Source organism: Anopheles coustani, chromosome 2 (genome assembly GCF_943734705.1).
Source record: "Anopheles coustani chromosome 2, idAnoCousDA_361_x.2, whole genome shotgun sequence".
NCBI lineage: Eukaryota > Metazoa > Arthropoda > Insecta > Diptera > Culicidae > Anopheles > Anopheles coustani.
This window is the reverse complement of record NC_071289.1, coordinates 73154809-73174247: the sequence shown is the minus strand read 5'-3', so window position 1 is coordinate 73174247 and position 19439 is coordinate 73154809. Positions and strand designations below refer to the sequence as shown.

General features: G+C 47.0%; 1 protein-coding gene across 1 annotated transcript; it reads right to left on the bottom strand.

Annotated features, from left to right (window-relative positions):
• Positions 1 to 1626: 1626 nt before the first annotated feature.
• On the bottom strand, positions 1627 to 18475 carry LOC131264986 (uncharacterized). The gene is made up of 10 exons (XM_058267246.1): positions 18367 to 18475; positions 7352 to 7778; positions 6882 to 7253; positions 6328 to 6600; positions 4698 to 4846; positions 4401 to 4596; positions 3533 to 4339; positions 2290 to 2519; positions 2042 to 2222; positions 1627 to 1960 (listed from the first exon to the last, which is right to left on the bottom strand). Exons 1-10 carry the CDS (start codon positions 18473 to 18475, stop codon positions 1627 to 1629), a joined length of 3078 nt encoding a protein of 1025 aa, XP_058123229.1.
• Positions 18476 to 19439: the final 964 nt, after the last annotated feature.

Here is a 19439-nt window from a genome sequence, read left to right as displayed (position 1 = left end):
GGAAGACAGAATCGGATTCTATCAGTAGCGGGAAAATTCGTTCCCTAGGAAACCATCGTTACATTGCACTCATAGCACACACACAAATGTGTACCCACAAAGCCGGACGAGTATAGCGAATCATGTCAGCAAAGCCGTTGCAGCATTTATTACTCGATATGATTTATTGGATTAAAAAGAAATAAATTATAAAATAGAATTCGATTGGTGCTAGCCGAGCGCGTTCGTGCTCGTTCCTTTCTACAGTGGTGGGCTTAAGATTAACACCAAAGCTTACAGTCCAATTATGGCCAGCAATTTATAATAAAAAGAAAACATGTACAAAAATGTTATCAACTGACTTTCCTCTTAGTAATGACAATTTGAAGCAAGTTTAAAACATACCTCATATGGTCCTCGTATTATGCTCCCCAGTGTGCCACCGTACGAATCATGTACATTTTCACTTTTCTTATTTTATTTGTCCACAACCACTCCGCACTTCCCCCGCCCGGTGCCGATGGCTAAACAAGGAACTAGGAAAGGGCAATGAAAAAATCATAAAATCGAGCAAAAAGGATTATTTTTCTTCACCGCCCCGGATCCAACCGCAACAGGCCAACAAATCGATGGCAGCATCATTTTGCTAGCATCCCTTCTCGGGTTTCTTCCCCCAGTCCGGTTGCACTTTTCCCTTGGTGCAGCCTTTGCTACCGGTTTCGGAACGGGACAGGCGGGATTGGAAAATCCTGTTATGTCCCGGTGCGAACCGGTGTTCGAGTGTTCGCACGAAACATGACATTTATGATGCTTTGAAAAATTGCCGCTCGCCGATGCTGCTGCTGCTTTACGCGATATGAAACGATAATACGTCCACTTCTGGTACCGGGCGATCCGGGAAAACGGTCGGCTTATGTCCTCCGTCCGCGCCATACGCGGGTGTTTTATTCTCGAAAATGCTTCGGATATTAGGATAGTAAATTCGATTTTAACTAGGTAGAAAATTCGTCCAGCGGATTGCTTTTCCGCATTTACAGGGCGGGAGATAAAATCCTACTTTTTTGTGTTATTCAAAAGTTTCAAAAACTCAGCACAAACATAAAACAAGCAGGATTTCACTCGCAAAATGGTAAACCTATTAAAATACTTTTGAAAAAAACAACCAATGACTAACTAAATTCGATTGGATGCCACGAACATCGGTAGATACCGTAGCACGTACGATATATATTTGCTTACAATTCTACGCATTCATCCGGGTTTTGTTTCGACCACCATTTGGATAATCCAGATAAACTACGTGCCACTTTTGTCACCGCCAGCAAAAAAAAACCGCTCCCAGAAAATCGACCGAAAAAGGGAAACTACGTTAGAGGCAGATAGGTTTTATTCGCTTTTACGTTTTCCCGGCTCCCGTCTGAACACTTTCCGGCCGACGATATGCACGACGTTACATTCTAGAGGTTATTAAATACGCGTAGTGTATAAATACGTATATGTATAAAAACCGAACCGTTCGGCGTTTGACCGAACCGCTTCGAAATACGAGACGACAGCGTTACGACAGAGAAGGAAAAAACAAAAACCCGAAAGACTCTTCCCGAATTTCTATTGCTCATTAAATCCCCATCAGTTCCCGGCGGCGTTCTATTGCGGCTCGTTGCGAAAACGCTTCAGTTCCTGCATGATGTTCTGCAGAAGGGGCGCCGTGGAGAGGTCGGTCGACTGCAGGACGCTCTGGGGGGCCGTAATGCGCGTCACCTCCAGGGCCGGAGGTCCCTGAGGGCTGTGGAACGGTCCGGCACTCATCGGGCGCACCAGGGGAGAGTGAGTGCCACTGCCCCAGGCACCGCCGCCACCACCACGTCCAAGGGCGGCCCCGGGTGATGGAGGGTATTCGGACGGTTTGTCCATCCCCGGTTTACGACCCGGGGCGGCCGTCACCGGGCGGATGGTTGCCGAGGAGGAGCGCGATGTTTCTCTGGAAGCGAAGGACACGATGTTAGGAAGCGGATCGAAAGAAATATTGGATGCATCCAGTTCGCTTCAGCGAATCTCTAACCTTACAACGACAGCTGATTTTCCTCGGTTTTCCACCGGCCTGATGACTCCCGGCAGTGGGATGGAGTTCTTCTGCTCCTCTTCCCGCTCCGGCCCGTCGGTGTACAGTTGCATTGCGCCCTCGAGCAATCCCTCGAAGCGGTTCCTCGTGACGACGGGATCCCGCATGGGACTAGCGATCTCTGGAAGATGGCGGAAGTAAACTCTCAAGTAGAGGGCATATATTTCAAGATTTTCCCACACCCTTACCATCCATTTCCCGCTTGTGCATCTGCCACACGATGGGACCGACGACGCCCGGATCGGCACCGTCGCTCTGCGTCCGCGACAGGTGCACCTCCGTGTCGGTATTGTATTGACTAGTGCCGGCCGTATCGGGCCCGGTGGACTTCATCCCGTCGGCGTACACGTCCGACTGATCTAGGTGGGTCATGGTAACCGGTTCCAGCACACGACTCAGCGGTTCCGGTACGAAGCATCTGGAAAAGATGCAAGGACATAGAGGTAGATACATTGTATACAGGATAAAACCTTAAAAGTATGAAGCAAAATGTTGAGATTGTTCAGATTTAATGAAATGAAACTCATACAAAAAACCTTGAGTTTCTTGAGCAAAAACCCCCAACACAATGAAAATAGTATTCAACAAAAACCCTTTGTAGTTCTACTACTTTTTAACACTTTGCGTACCAAGCGTTTTAGCACAATTTTTAGTACAATTTGTTTAGTTACAATTTGTTTATGATATTTGTTAAACCGATTGTTTTCAAAGGCAAAGCAAACACATAGCGCACCAAATAACTGATTGTTAATATAACTATACATTTTATGTTGCATTTTCATTTATTTATGGGTCAAAAACTTTTTAGAACTAGAACTGCTGTCACCCATATTTGGGTGACGCGGTACCGAACGTGTTAAACGAATCAATACTAAATTGATAATAATAGCTCTTCATGCTTATAACGATTGATTAGTCTAAAAATTTACAATACAAGAAAATATGTGTTCTTTTGGAAGCAGGTTGTTTTGCAGTCATTCAAATTGAGTTCTCCAAAGTCATATTCGAGATTTTTTGTGTTTAACAAGTTGACTGCCATGTCACCCAAAAGTGGGTGACAGCAAAAATCAGTTTTAATTTTTTTTGACCTATTAATAAATGAAAATGCAACATAAAAATTATAGTAATATTCTATATCAATTCTTTGGGAAGCTAAATTTTTGATTAGCCTTTGTTCGAAAATCGTTGGTTTAATGAATGTTATAAACAAAATATATTAAAAAAGATTGTACTAAAAAAGTGTGCTAAAAACGCTTGTCAGTCAACGTGTTAAACTGCAGATGACTTATGGTGTTAAAGTTGGATAAAAAGGTAACTTCGTTTTAGGTCAGAATTATCTGTTACTGCAGCATTCCGTTTCGCACTTGGAGAGGAGAACTTCACACCCTTCTTATAGTTCGTCTGTGTCACTCTAGGCCTCGGTTAGCTCACCTGGGGAAACTTTTCACCGACGCCATGCTCAGGTACGACCCAATGCTCCCGGAGTCTACCGACACGGTCCCCTCCAGCAGTCGGATCTTGTCCCGGTTGAGTGCCTCCACCGGCAAGCCATGGCCATCGCCGTACCCCACCAGCGGCTTTCGCTTCAGGTAGTGCTTCAGGATGACGTCGGTGTTGAGCGTCTCGCTAGGATGATGGCCGTACGGGAGCGCCGGCACCAACGCCGGCTGGCGGCCATCGTACGAGCGGTCACTCGGACTGCCGCTACTGGCGGTGGTGGTCGTAAGCGGACTCCTCGGAGGCGGTGCCAACCCACCGCCCTCGAACGATCCGACGCGATTCTCGCCCAGGTACTTCCGGCGCCGCTTGTGCTCCTTCTTTGGCTTCTGCACCGAGGCGTACACATTCTCTTGAGCGCCCGTCGGCGGGAACTGTCGCTGCAGTTTGTTGCTCAGATTGACCGCCTTCTCGTCCAGCAGCTCGTGGTGCAACGGTTGCTGCTGGGTCGGATGAAGGTGGTGATGGTGATGATGATGATGCTGGTGCTTCAGTTTGCGCTTCGGATAGTACACGGAGGAGTCGGACGAATAGCTCGAGGACGATGAGGTGGGCCGCGTCATCGGAGGCAGCGGAAAGTGGATCGTCGGCGAGGGTTTGTGCGCCATCAGGCTCACCGAGGCGGACGGGTCGCGGGCGTACGGCGAAGGCTGCCGGCTGCTACCACTCTCGCCCGTCTTGAGCGCGTTCAACTCCTCGCTAATCGTGCCCGGCATCACGAGCGCCTGGGTGGACTCCAGCCTGCAAGGGAACGAAACGTCAAAAATTGCTGCGAACGTGACAGCCTTACGACCGCACTTACTTCTTCAGCTCGGTGATGTGCTTCCGTTTACCACGCGCCAACAGGAACAGCCCCACGCAGAGCACCAACAGGAGCAGGGCGGCCACACAGGACACCACGAACAGGCTGGGGTTCTGGCCGATCAACGCTATCACATTCCCGCTGCCATTCTGCGTCGACGGAATCAGTGGCGTCGCCTGCGGTTCCTTCAAGTACGCTGCAAGTACACAACGGCGAACAAAAATGCAAAACCAGAGACGCTCCAACTCCATTCACGCGCCTATTAGCGGTCAGTTGACGCGCGCTCTGTGTACGTACGGTCGGCCTTGAGGTAAACCATCGTCCCTAGCACGTGCTCCATCTCGTCCTGCGACATCAGCTTCATGTCCTCGGCTGCGGTCGTGGCCAGCACCGGCAGACCGCCCACGAACACTGAGTAGATTATCTCGGTCTGATTCAGCAACGGGCTGCAACGAGTACGGATTCGCAATCGGTGGAAAGTTAATCAACTTCAGTTTATAGTTTACCACAATCCTACGCTGAGTCAAATGGCTCGCGCCCCAACTGCTTAGATATCTCAAAGCCCACAACTACCTCCCGAATGCAATCGTGTGGTTTTATTGGAAAGAGCTCTTGTAAAGTGTATCACGATCTTCTTCAGTTGGTTTTAAATCACAATCTTCTTAAATTTGAACAATTTTTGCTTTGTTTTACTAGATCTCAAAACATCTCAAACTGTTTTAGGTCAGATTTCTCAATGAAATAATATTATATTAACGTCCTTAGCATATGTTTCAAAACCCATTCGTTAAATCATCTTGCAAACTAGTTACAAAGTTTGAAAACACTATCAAACATTTAACCTGAAAAAGTATTAAAGTATCGTTTTTGAAACAGCTTTTTTTTATCCACTCTAAAAAACACTTGTTTATCGATTTTCGAAGTATCTATTCCAGAAGATTTGAAAAGATTTAAGGATTGAGATGATCAATTTTAACGAGAAATGAATAAAGCCGGCTAGAACAAGAGTTGCGGGGACTAACTAACAATTTGCCAAGTTTTTCGTAGTACTATCTTAATCCTTAGGTAGATCAAAGAGTTTTAAGAATAAATGTACTAAATAAAATAACGTGTGAAAAAGTTAGAGGACTGTTTGTACTTACTCTTCTGTCCTTTTATTATTAAATTATCGATATCCATTTTAAGCCGCAGGTTTTACCAAATTATTAAAAAAAACTAGTGATGTGCTTTATGAATTTTAAAACGAGATTCAATCATATGAATCTTTCACCTTAGGAATCATTCAGATTGACTCACGAATCTTTTGGAATTTGAATCAAACTCTGATGAATTTTTCGGAACCTTTATGAATGTTCATGAATCTTTATGAATCTTCGTGATTCTTTCATTGGCGTGGATCATGCGACCAAAATGAAAAAGGGGGTCTCTCTGACTATTTTTCGGTCTTTAGTTTTCTGTTTTTTTAACTTTAAGGAATCTTTGGGATTCATCAATCTCTCTTTAAACGATTCTCTAAAACGATACAAAGAGTCATTCAGACTCATTAATCTGCATCGGAAGTACACAACTCTAGACATAACAAATAAAATAGGTCTACGGAATGGTCATTTCATCTACTTGACCCGCACAGGCACGCCAGAAAGATGCCTCTAATTCCATCAATAAAACGCTGTAAAGCTCTTCTCGCAGTCAAGAACGCTTTGCATCGAATACCGCCCCAGCTGCCAACATTGGGACTGAATCCAACGGCAATCGATCCCTGCGGAAACTACGACGATGACACAAACAAAGCCCTCCAAGCAGATCAAAAGCATATTTTTCGGTTTTCACTCCGATGCCGTTTCCCGCAGAGCTCTATTAGTGCGCTCCACTCTACAGTATCTCTTTCCCCCCACACCGCTTTTCCACGCCACAAGTACGCACTTACTTTGCCGTGTCCGGGCTGCCGTCGCCTCGCCTCCTCGCACCTCCGCCCGCTGCGGCCGGCGAACCCTTCAGCCGATTGTTGTTTGCGTCCCGACCATCGGCCTCGTCGTCATCCATCGACAATCGATCCTCCTCCCGCAAGTGGGTGGTATTGTGTATCAGGATCCGCACTTTCCGCCGCCCGGTCGAGTATGCATCCTTGTCCTGGTTGCGCCTAACCACCGTCCGGTTCGGGCCCGGTTCGCCCTCCACCGCGCCGTCGACGTTCGGCGAGCTGAAACGATTACCGGCGGTACGTACAGTCGACGATCGGACACGGAAGCCATTTGTTGAAGGATGGAAAATCGTTCGAGAGCCTACTCTCTCTAGAAGAAGTCTTTTTTTTCTTCCCTCGGTTCTTTTTCCTCCGAGGAACGTTCAGGCTAGGAGAGTTGTTTTGCATTTTTGTGAAAAGAGGGACCCCGACCAACGACGTTTCCCCGAAGACAAAAGAAATAGGACATATGGCGAAACAATGGCGACCGAAAAGTGCGCCCCAGTGATTGAGCTACGTACCGTAACGGTTCCTCGCCACCGCCCCCGCTGCCCTCCGCCGACTGTTCACTTTGACTTCCGATGATTTCCACGACGGGCGGCACCGGCAGGACGTCGCTGGCGACTCGCTCCACCAAACCGTCGAGTACCGAGCTACCGGTGTCTCTTTTGTGGAGTGCGCTTTTCCGTCCCCGGTGTCCGGTGCGTCCCCGGCCACGGCTCCACCCGCCTTCCCGTGCGATGACATTTTCATTCCGCGAGCTTCCAGAATCCTGCTGCTGAACCCGACGCTTGGTACGCCACAAAATATCCGAGTCCATCGATTGCCTCTCGAGTGTATTGTTGTGCTGGTTGCTGCTGCTTCCGTTGATGCCGAGATGTAATGCCTGTTGTCTGCGCATGGAAAACCGGGGGAAACGGGACGAGGGTGGGTGAGCTATTGTTTTTTGTTCCGCCGGCTAAATCACCGTCACTACACGCGGCGTACATACCTGGCGAATGCAACGCGATACAGTCGGGCCAGCTTGCTCTCGAGCATCGGATAGTCCTGCCGCCCGTACAGCCCGCCCACGACCGTCATCAGCCAGAAGCGTCGATCCGTCGGCGTGACGTTATCGATGGACAGGCCGGGCCCGAAATCCACGCCATCGTCGGACGGGTAGTCTCCATCGTGCTCGTGGTGGTCGCCGACGGACGGTGGACAGTCGAAGATGCACAGGTCGTCGTAGCCGTCGCGGGGCGCATTCCGATCGATGTAGACGGTCGCGACCACCGTCGCCGTCTTGATGATGGCATCTTCGCTGATGGGAAATCGCTCGAACGGGTTCAGAGCACTCGGACCGTCGCCCGATCCGGTCCAGAAGAAGTCCCGGATGTCCTGGTCCGTGGCTTGCAGGTAGTTCCCGATGATGTAGCCATCTTGGAGTCGGTCAGACATGCATGAAACAAGATAATACGTCAATAACCTTTAATAAATCACAAATTTACTATAATTTTAGTGCAAAGAAGATTAAGAGTTCGACAAAAAACTTAAAGTAGACATTTCACATAATCCTTATTGAATAAGAAATATGTTTGTCGAGAAGCAATGTTCAGTTATAGTTCGGAATGAACTGTCCGAGATGGTTGCGCCACTAACAAGATCAACACGCTTTTTATCGTTAGACTATTTTATAGTCTTTTTTTACTGAACGCCTTAAAATTTAATCTTTATCACGTATTCGATCCACTCTCTCTGCTCTTTTCCTACGCTTTCCTTAAATTCCCTTTTCCTACTACTTATTGCTATTACTCTTCTCTATCAGTTCCGTCGTATTCTGTTCTGTTACTGCCGTACGAGATCGTTAGTTTTGATCTTATTGTTCTGCACTACGGATCAAATTGTCAATACATGTATCTCCCTTCTTGCAGAGTCTCGCTCATTCGCCAAACGCAAAGCCCACAAAATCCACTATTCTATTTTAACAGTTAATTAAAGTAATGAAACATGAAATAATAAAATCGGAGCATATCAAAATGAACAACCAAAATACCTCAAAGCTCAAGTAAAAGTAAATTCCTCATTATTATTGATAATAGAAGATGTCAACTATTTAAGCGAAAAAAGGCCAACCATTTGTGTTTGATATCGAAACGTGTTGTGACGTGTCTAACACTGATTAAAACGAAACAAATTTCTACCATGACACAGGATTCATTGAAAAAAAATCCAACTTTGTGTGGAATGTATGGAATTTTACAGTGTGAGAGCAAAGTTATGCTGGGTTGGTTTTTAATTATTGGAAAATACTCGTTCAAATTATACTGATTGAAATGCAAATATAAAAACCACACTTTTCATTTAAACATACTGTCTCCTGAATCAGCCTGCATCGACAAACTCAACAGACCCTCCTGATTGATATTCCAAATGCTTTGTAAGCAATCGGTGGTTGTTCAGCTACAGTAAACAAACTCGTAAAATGTAAAGAGGAAAAAGGAAACAAATTCGCTCGCAGAAAAAGCACACGCTTTCCATGCCGAAAGCGATCATGATTTATTGCCATAGAGCCTTCGAATCAAATCAAAATAATATTAATGCACACGAAGATGAACAACCATCGCTTCCCGGGTAGGATTTATTGTGCGTCGCTTTGCTGGACGCGACACAGCTTCTTCTCGAGCGTTGGTGTGTGTGTTCCCACCCCCAGTTCCCGAGCCCACGTTCATCAAACCGGAACGAAACGAGCAGTAAATCCGCCAAACTACTGAAGAAAAGCGCAAAAAAGGGATCTCTTACTTTAAACGTCTCCTTTCTGCCTCCCTCCCCACTGACCATAAGTAGCTCGCCCCCTTTTCTTCCCACCGTCGTAACCTGAAATCCGCTTTCGCTGAGCAAACATATTTCGCACAACAACAAGTGAAGGCAAATTGGCAATCGGGAACGGGGGACCAGGGGGAGGCAGACAGATAGAGAGTGCGCTGGAGTGGAGGAAAAGAATAAATAGCCGAACGAAAGTGGATGGATTCTGATCGGTTTTCCGGGCGGCGTGGGGGGTGGTGATCCGGTTTGCGGGAAAGTTTTCCGCTTACTTCGCTCACTTTCTTTCCCGGCCCGGGCTTGCGGTCGCAGGCGTTGTTTCGCTGACGCGTGAAAGAAGCGTAAGCGGCCACCGTGGCCATCCTGGCCGCAAAGAACCGCAACGCCAGCGAACCGATCTGCGTGGCTAAAACGGTGGAAAATTCCGAGCTTCCGTCGTCGTCGGTCGAACCAGTTGAGGTTGAACTTTCACCGGAAGGCCGGCGGAAGGGGAAGACGCGAAACTAAAAGTTGGCCGTCATCATCGCCATCAGCAGCGTCGTCTTCGACGCCTTCGAGCGCAAGTTATGAAAAGTTACCTCACACAGCCTCAGACGGTGGAAGCTAGGTTAAGAAGCAGGTGGTTTCCGAACGATGGTGGCCAATGGTTTCGAGAAAACAGCATTCTAATAAGGCCAACAAACGCTGGAAAATCCCGGTAACCGTCCGGGAGGAGGGGAGGGGGGAAGTACAAAGGAAGCATCAATTTACTTCCGCCTGTACACGGTTATCGATTCAACAAACACCACCACCGCTCGACGGTTCCCCGAGGCGCTCAGGTCGATTTTCCCGAGAAAAGCCCCTTCCTGTCGAACCAAACAACTGCCGTTACTTCGGAAACATTGACTCACCAGACCGGTTGCGGTTGTTTCACGGATTGTTATCCCTAACCAGGAGTGAGTGAGGCTAAACGCTGAACCCGCGGAAGGCAAAACCCTTCGCCAGGCTTGTTTGTATCCAATGGATTTCCCATCCGGGAAAATTCTTCCAGAAAATAAAACACAAATGCTTCTCGTCACGATAACTGTTGGTAGTTATTAATACAATCTGTGTGGTCGGGGATGATAAACAGCCCACCGTGTGGAGGAAGAAAAACGACCCCGTTTGTTTAAGTAAAGCCGAAGGACAATCGAACCCGATCCATTTAATTTTTCGCAAGCCGGAAAGCGCGCTGTCAAGTGACTCCATTTGGACATTTGTTTCTACATTAATTCTGCACCATTTGCGCACCGTTCGGCGTCGGTGTGTTTGTGTTTGGTGGATTGGTTTATTGTAAACAATAAATCTCGATCGTTCTCGAGGCAGCTGAGCAAGCAAACTTTCACTTCCCAAAACTAAATCCCACAAGGGTTACCTCTCACTAAACAGATCGGAACACATTGACGCTGGGGCCATTCCATCCGGGAGATATCAATCATAGTGGGTGACCGCATTCCTGCCCGGGGTGAAATCCTGGAAAATAGCCCTTTTTTCTGGGAACTGTAGGCTTCCCCGAAGGGGGTGGGAAACGAAGTCCATCTTCACCGCATTCAATATCCGCTTATTTTTTTCCCGCTCTCCCCTTTGCGGGCCAGGAAAACGGGCTGGAAATAATGTTGGCCGTACATTTACTTTACACATCTCAGCAAAACCACCCTCCCGATGGTGAAGTTGGCGCGAGTGCGCACGGGGCTTCCCGGAGACCATAAAAAGGATCCGGAAAACGCTTAGTTTATTTCCGCTAAATTAATAATTCCCTTCAAAAATCAATCTTCCACCGGACCGGGGAGGGAGAGAGGGGGAGGGGATGGGGCATCAGGGCCGGAAGATTCACCCTCCGGACGAGCGGTCGGGACACAAAGTACACTTAAAATTTATCTTGCCCGCCGGCTCACGGGCTGGCGGGCTTGATGGATTTTCCGGCAGCCCGTGCGAAACGCCACCCATGCGTAAATGATGATCGACCCGCCGGATGGCCCCTTCCACCTCCCTCATATCCCGGTTCTGTGTCTAATCGTGGCTAAGCTATGGCCTTCCCATCCCCTTCTCCTCCTCACCGCGTGTAATAAAACACTTATCTTGGATTAAAATCTGCCAATCGATTGAATTCAAGCCCGGTTTGTCCGAGTGGCCATTTTCAGCGACGCATCACTCACGCATTTCCATCACAATTTTCATCTATCGCGGCCCCCGGCGAACATCCATCGACTCGTTTTGCCTAACGACTTCGCGGCTGCGGTCCCGAAATTGACGTCCATTATTCTTCTCTCGCGAAAAATTCAATCACCTTTAAACCAAAGGCCTGGCAAAGTGCAACCCGTCGAGGGAAATCTAAAAACCGACCACTAAAAATCGGCTCCCCAAGCCGGACGGAAGGGTCAATAAATTTGGCAATCATGGCGCGATACTGTTTTCCTATTTTTTTTTTTTTGTTTTCCCCGATTCCGCTTCCTTCTTCCCACCGGATGCCGGGCGTGAAGGAACGTTGGGCATCGTGCCAAAAACGGAGCCAACTGGAGCCCGAAAGGTAAGTGTGATTTAAGTACCGCCCAATAAAATCCATCATCGGGGTTTTCGGGAATCGCACCGCCAGCAACATGAGTCGGGCTGTTTGGTACCCAACTTCCACCGTTACTCGGTAGGTCAGTTTGGCGAAGGACGCCCCAAGACCAGCCTGTTGGCATTTTGAGCCGAGGGAGCTTCAGGAGGCCGAAATCTGTATCAATATCAAATCGGCATCGCTCATCACCTGGTGACGGTTTTTCGCAGCCGTGGTTCCGTTGACAAGGCCTCAGAAGGTGCCCTGCCACAGCTGTCGCCATCAGCAGCATTCGTTTCACTCTCTCCTTCTCTCTCTCCCACCCGGAAATGGCCGGTTGAATCGGGCGACGATCGAATGAACGCCCGCGAAACACCGTATGACAAACGATTCGCACACGTGGTGCAAATGACGGTGCCTTCAAGTAGCACCGCCAGGGGCCGGAACAGGTGGCTGCTCTTCACACACAAACGCACACAGACACAAATACACACCCCAAGCCCAATTGCCGCGAATCGTTGCGAACGGATTAATATCCGTTGCCGGAGCATCAAAATTAGATCAACGCTCGTTGAATCGAAATTTGTCAATAGACTCACCAACCACCCGGTGGACCGGGTGACCATGACGACTAGATGATCAACGGTGGCCATCACCTCCCTCCGGGGGAAAGGAGGACGGGGAATAGGGAGTGGCACGCACCGGGAGGACACTTTTGCACAGCTTTTAGCAGCAGAGGTTCGGACGGGTTTTTGGGAAACCCAATCCGATCACGACCGGCCCAATATATGAGCGGTCCCGACGGTCAACAGGAAGTGGCTAAAAATAACACCACATTTATGCAGATCTTCTTGCCAGTAGAGGATACACATTTAAAAAAAAATAATTTCATTTTTCGTGAAGGGAAGGAGGATTTATTTACTGAACTTCCTCAAAAATAATGACAAACGCTTCTGTTTGAGAGCCATTATCAAAAAACACTCAGATTTTACTTCTACATACAACAATATTTAACGAAACATGCTTTAAGGGACTCGTCAACCAAATATAGTATCGATAAAATTATATATATTAAACAACTACGAACTAGTGTTGCATAGAAAAACCACAATGTCCAAGTCGAACGAAAAAATCGTGACTATTTTTGCCAATTACTATTTGCGCCACCGCACTTGATGCATCCAACATAGTGCCCACATTTAGGCTTTTCGCGGAACGCAAATGACAGCCCATTGTTCAGGCCACATTTTCCGACCACCGGGGGAGCAATCTGAGAACGCTTCAAATATGTCGGTCGGAGATGAAAACCAAACCAAAGTGGGTGAAAAATAAAATCACACTGCCCAAAAGCGAACTAGAGTGTCCATTGGGGGTTAAGTCATTAAAATGGCAAAAAAACACACACAACACGTTTGATAACAATTACAGGCAAATTCGAGTGAAATCTCACGCGAGCAAAAACAGACACCGCTAAAAGTCACATGAGCATCATTAGCCTCAAAAAGCTGAAAATGAGAGCATGGATGGTCATCCCAGCGGAACGGGAGCAAACACAACAAGCACTCACACTTTCAACGCTGGTTTCGGGGACACGAATTGAGCCTACCATCAAACCCCGGGGCCACCACGGATGACACCGCTGGCCGACCGGACCCGGAGGCCACAATTCAATTCACGTATCATAATAATGCCGGCGCCACCTCGCCCCTCGGCACCAGCAAGCATCGACATGAAGGCCACTTGGGCACACGCACACTAAACGCACTGAAACGCGCCAGCAAACCGTGACCGACCATCCCCTCGCTGGAGCCCATCGCTTTACTCCCCATCCCCTTCGCGCGGAAGAGATGGATTCGCTGTTAATTTATTTCCCACCACCCGTCATACCTACGGACATCTCCCCCAACCATAATGTTATTGTGCAGTGGGAGGAACGATTGTCATATTTGGGGGAGGTGAGACAGGCACACTGTGGCATACACGCTGTTTTTCCCCCGCTACCGAATTATGACCACAACGGTACCGGGAAAAATCTTCCCGCCTGATGCGCAGGGAGGAAATGATTAGCGTTTTAATGAGATCTCGGACGCTAATCACCGGGAGGGAGGTGATGGCGCGAGGAATGTCCGGGGAGAAAGGAACACACAAAGCAGGAAACCATTTCCGAATGCATCGACTGAAGGTTACTGAAACAAATGTAAACCATATCACAGCAACTATCGCCCGGGAAGAACAAATACAACATGACGTTTGAACTAACATCTGAACGAGTGAATCCAAAATCGGATGGTAATAATACGGGTTCAATTGGAAGGTTCTTTGCAGAATCGTACACGATTCGACTAAAAATACGAAATAATTTAGTGAATCTTCCGTAGCACTTTAAGAGCGAACTTGGTAAAATAACTACAGTTATAATATTATAATAACTTAATATTTTCTCTGTTACTATTCCAATCTAACAGCATTTTTCACTGTTGTTCCGTTTTTCTAATTTACATAATAATTTCTAATAATATAATCTCATCTTGCCTCGTGAGGCACAACAAACTTGCTTTTCCGTTGAACATGATGATGTTTAATTATAGCTTTAAATTGTCTAACAAGCCTCATCAGTTGTTTCTGAAGCCATGCAAATTTATTGCGTTTAAATTCAAATTCTATCAATTACCAAAACAAATAAAAAATTCAGATAGAGCTGCGGTACTTCTCATAAATTTACGCTGCGTTGGAGTTTCTCAGAACCTTTCCAACCATACACAGAATAAAGTTAACCCACAAAATGTTTCCTTTCCAGTCACACATCCCCTGTGGCTTAGTTCAATAGTTTACTGAGAATTTTAACATGTGTTCCAAATAGTTAAAATATTATCATGGATTCAACCAATGTGTTGAACAAAATGTTTCAGAAAATATTCAGTCAAAAGAGCCCGAAGCTGCCAAACAACCTTTTGTACAAAAGCATATATGCACAAGTGCACATTTCGATCACTGTATGTTCACATTGCGTTGCATCAGTAAAATAATTGAATTTTACCACCACGGTACTACTGTTCCCACCCCTCACCAACACCACCCTCCACTACTGCTAGCCCGCAGTGAAGGCCGAGAAACGTCAACGAGCAAGCGATTAATTTCCAATCATTGGCAGTTAAGCATGCCAGCATCTATAACGCTCATTTCCACCCCCGAAGGCAGCTAACAGCGCCCGGGTCCGCCACGGTCTCGCATACATTTACGCGGAATGGCGCAAATAGATCACCGGTCGCAAATGTCGCAACGCTCGGGCTGATTATGGGTTTCACAAACAATTCGGTTTTCGTTCCAGTCTGCTAACCGGAAGCGTGCCTACTCTCCCGCCAGCCCACGGAGGTGGCTCCGTTGGATGGTTTGCAGATTAACCCGGGCTCGGAGGTTCCGAGGCTGCTAGGTTCAGTAATCAAGGCGCACGAGCTGAAACAAGCTCGACCGGTTCGACCCCGGCCGAGACGACCGTATTCCGTATTTGCATACATTCAATATATCACCAGCCTAGAGTCTCATCCGAACCATTCTCTGGGGTCGGTTTGCACCCGAACTCGAGCGCCGTTAATACGCCGCATTATTTCAACAGAAACGCCACCGTCGCCAGCCGGGTGGGCGAGCTTTCCTTTCGGGGAAAACTTTTGATTTAGGAAGCCCGATCCTGCGAACTCCCCGAAGAGCGAGCCATCGAGCGAGAGATTACATCGTTCCAGTTTTGCCCATTCCGGGCACGCGTCCATCGCCGTCGGCACCGCCCGCTCCCGTGTTCCGGGCTCGGAAAAGTGCCACCGTTTGCGCAAGGTGCGACCATAATCCATTACCGGACGCGGAACCGGCGTTCCGGAGGTGCTTTCGAAATCTATTTTCCCTACCATTGATTCATTTGCAAACAACATACGACCGATAAGACGGGCGGCCGCGATCGGAAGGACGAGGAGGCCAAAAAATAAAACAATATTTCTTACCGGGTTCGGTTCTGCCCAAGAGCGCACGCCATTACATTCCCCGCCGGTTTTTCACCCTTTCCCCGCGACAGGATGTGATTTTCTTCGACGACCCATTTTTATTCGTCGTCCTGCGTACATTTATGTCGCTTATTTATGGTGCGTTCTAACAAAACTCATTTTTATACGCCCCCTCACGGAGCGTCGATACTGTCAAAGGTCCCCCCCCCTCCCCCCCTACACACCCACACCAGCACACAAAACTAGATAATGGTTCCCGAGGGAAACAGACAGTTTCGATTCTTTGATGCCTTCGGATCGAAGTTTCTCGGAGTCGGGAGTTTCTTTTGGATTGTTGTTTGCGTTTTTGTCTTTCAGGGGGAGGCGGATTTGATTTCTGCTCGGTGGAGGAACTGAAGGAAAAACATCTCCCACCAGCAAAACCCCGTCGGAAGGGAAAAACCCCCCGTCGAGTAAAGTTCGTTCCGGATCGCAATGAAAACAAAGCCTAAAACTCTATGACTAATGTGCCGCGTCCCGATGGATGGCTTATGAAAAGTTGTGACAACCTGGTTATGGATGTTTTGGATCCGGCAAAAAGGGGACGCAACGGGCCAGGTAATGGTTGCGCCACATTACATTTTATGTCCATTTCGGTGAACGATGCAACGGGGAAATGGTTGGGTCGAAAAAAGTTCTATGATTTGTGAAGCGTCGATTGCGTCGTCTGCTTATGCTACGGTACATATTTTGGGTAAATTTGTCGGAGGCTCTTTTTCTTTTTGAACTTGCAACCGGAAGGAACGAAGGCCTGGCTATTAGTACTACATTTTTTTCATTGCTTCCCTGAAATATTCCTTTATGAAAGTATTCTGTTTTGTTTTTTTTTTCTTTTTTTGTTAGAAAAGATAGATGTCATAAATAAAAAGAAACGATAAATTAAACAAACTGCGTGAATCGTTTTATATATCCAAGCTAAAATGCAGAAAAATGTATACGTATGCAAACAATAGTACTTGTTGGCCAATCGGTACACTTTTCAATTTGGTGGAGAATCATTAAAACACCCTAAAACGTGATAAGAATTACGAAGAAGAATGGATATTGTTGAAAGAACAGTAACAAAAAGATAAAATTAAGGATCACATGTAAAACTCGCCGTTTGTCAACGTAACATCAATAACCTGTATGGCATTATTCTACATGTAGAATATCGTATGTGAGTTTATTCAATGTGACACTATTGTTCATAACATTCCTAACAAATTTTAATGTTTTTGAATGAAACAGCGATGAAAAATCTTCCCATATTTGATAAGATGACAATTATCTAGCCCAGCAATAAATGGTTTAATACAAATAATCACAAAACAACAGATAGCAAACGAACCGTGTTTGTAGAAGTTAAAATTATTTCGTCCAATTTATTTCGACTCTTTCGGTTCGTTACTGAACCCTCTAAAGTGCCATCCGCTCTTCTTTGGCAACAAGCAGAGCAAGTTAGCAGAAGCACCGTAAAGCAAAACAAATCTTGCACATATTTTCCAGCCCCTGGGAGTAGGGGAAAACTATTATCATACGCCAGTCACTCTCGAGTCAAGAGTTCGTCGTCTGGCGGGGAGAGAAGAAGAAAAAACAACTAATGTCCTCGGAACCCAGCAGAACGCTAAACAAAAACTCCACCAAACACATTTTCCTCTAATGCTAGACTGACCGAACCGTGGTATGCAGACTGCAGCTGCACCACCACGAGCACACCAACGATGACGATGCACCTCGTGTTCGACGCCGCGCGCTGGACAGCGCTTAATTCAATTAAGTTGTTGTTTTGCAAGCGTAATTAAGTTGTTTTGCTACCCCGGGAATGTCACCCCGGGAAAAGAGGGGCTGCAGTCGGAACAGGAAATTCGCCTCCTTCCGTCATCTTGCGCCCTTTTCTTTGCGCCCGATCCGACTTGTGTCATCCGTTTATTTGCCCGGACGCTTCCGGTGGCGCAGCAGATCACAAGCAGCAGCCGGGCATGGAATCCCGGGCCGAGGCGTGAGAAAAAAGTCGTTAGTCACTTCCGCCGTCTTGCAGTGGCACTCCCGGCATGCCAATAATGGCGCCGGGCCTTGTGACATACGCTACCCGGCGGCTATTCGGGGCCCGTTGAAGCATTTCAATTATCTTTGTCAATCAATCAGCTGCCGTTAGGAGACAACAAAAACACACGCCGGGCGGTACGGGATGCTGGAATCCTTTTTTTTAATGCTTGTTTGCTATCTACTTTCTTCTCCGGTCGCGCGAATGTAACGATGGAAAAGCGAATCCTTGCACCAGATGACGATAGCAAGATGCACCGAAATGCATGTGAACGAACAACACGAAAGGACGGCCAGTAAAATTTGCGCAAAAAACGGCTGAGAGATACATGCATAGCTAAAAAAAAGAAGACAAAATTACCATCGCGAAGAAGTGACCGTAAAATTGCATCCCCGAGCGGGTTGCGCTTCCGAATGGAAACTGTTTGCCCCGTCACGCGGCCGGTTGAAAGCGGTGAAAAATCGAGTAGCGAACGATCGCCGATTGTGACCGGGATAATTTCTCTTTTCGGTTGCATTTCCGTTTTCCCATTTTCCTTCCGCCAACTTCCACCGCACGGGCAGGTAAGCGAAAGGAAATTCAGCAGGAAAAATTACCTCTATTCTCGAACAGATGCGGATCGCTGCTGTATCCTTGCGTTCCTTGCGTGGTCATGCTCAGCACCAACCCCGCAGCCACCATCAGGGCACGAAAATTGCACATCATTATTTCTGCCTGCGTTCCTCATCAATCCGTGCAACAGCATTCGACTGCCGGGTCCAGCTCCGCGAGACGAAGTTTGATCGGGTTAGAGCCGGTGAGTCGCTTGGATCGCGTGTTTTGCGTCTTTGCTGGTACGTACGTTCTGTTTTCTTTTCACTTCGCTCACGAAATCACATTGCCCTTTCTGGTATTTCGGGCAACCGGTGCTCAACTTGTTCGGAAAAGCGCTCACTCAAAACAACCATATTTTTTATCGCGCGGAACCCTTCACTACTTCTCTCTTCGGCGACGGAAATATCATCAATAAAAGGTGCACTCCTTCACGAAGATGTTAGTAAAAACACACTCTAACCACAAAAAGTGTTACTTTGGCAAGCAAAAGCCTTCTCTTTGGGACAATAAAAAAGATTCAAATAAAATCGAATCTGATTATGTTTTCACTACAAACATTGCTTTAATACACATCTCATATCCATTCTCTTCACTAGTGAGTAATGCTTTCAGCTCATGCTCATCCCGCATACTTCACAATCTATAATCATAACTCATTATATGCCTTTTCTAGAGCTTTAGATAGCACACATCGGGTGTTAAAAGGTTATTTTACTCAAAGAAAAGCAAACAAACACTGGATTAAACTGTCGAACAAGCTTGTAACACGTCACTTTTTCACGTTAGTCAATATTCCCGCATACTTTCATCCACTTTGTTTGGGGCTTCGAAAGGTCAAACAGTTTGTAAACATAATTTACTTTAACCGAACGAACTAGACTTATCAGTTTACATGTCATGGAGAAGAAATGAAAGTTCTTTTTCACATTCACGTACTCGACAGTCGCTTTCTTAATTTTCTTTTCCAACATTTAACGCTATGTCGGTTGGATGTGTCTGACTAAACCGTACTGCGGAACGCGTTCGAAGTGACTGCCTCCCTCCGAAAGTTCACAAACTCCTCGGGTAGTTTTTC

What these genes read in the sequence shown, in the direction of transcription:
- LOC131264986 (XM_058267246.1), bottom strand. Translation starts at nt 18,475, where the DNA reads ATGATGTGCAATTTTCGTGCCCTGATGGTGGCTGCGGGGTTGGTGCTG. An exon ending in GCATCTGTTCGAGAATAGAG is followed by an intron (nt 7,779 to 18,366) that starts GTAATTTTTCCT and finishes ACCGACTCCAAG; the next exon opens with ATGGCTACATCATCGGGAAC. An exon ending in GGTGGCGAGGAACCGTTACG is followed by an intron (nt 6,601 to 6,881) that starts GTACGTAGCTCA and finishes TAATCGTTTCAG; the next exon opens with CTCGCCGAACGTCGACGGCG.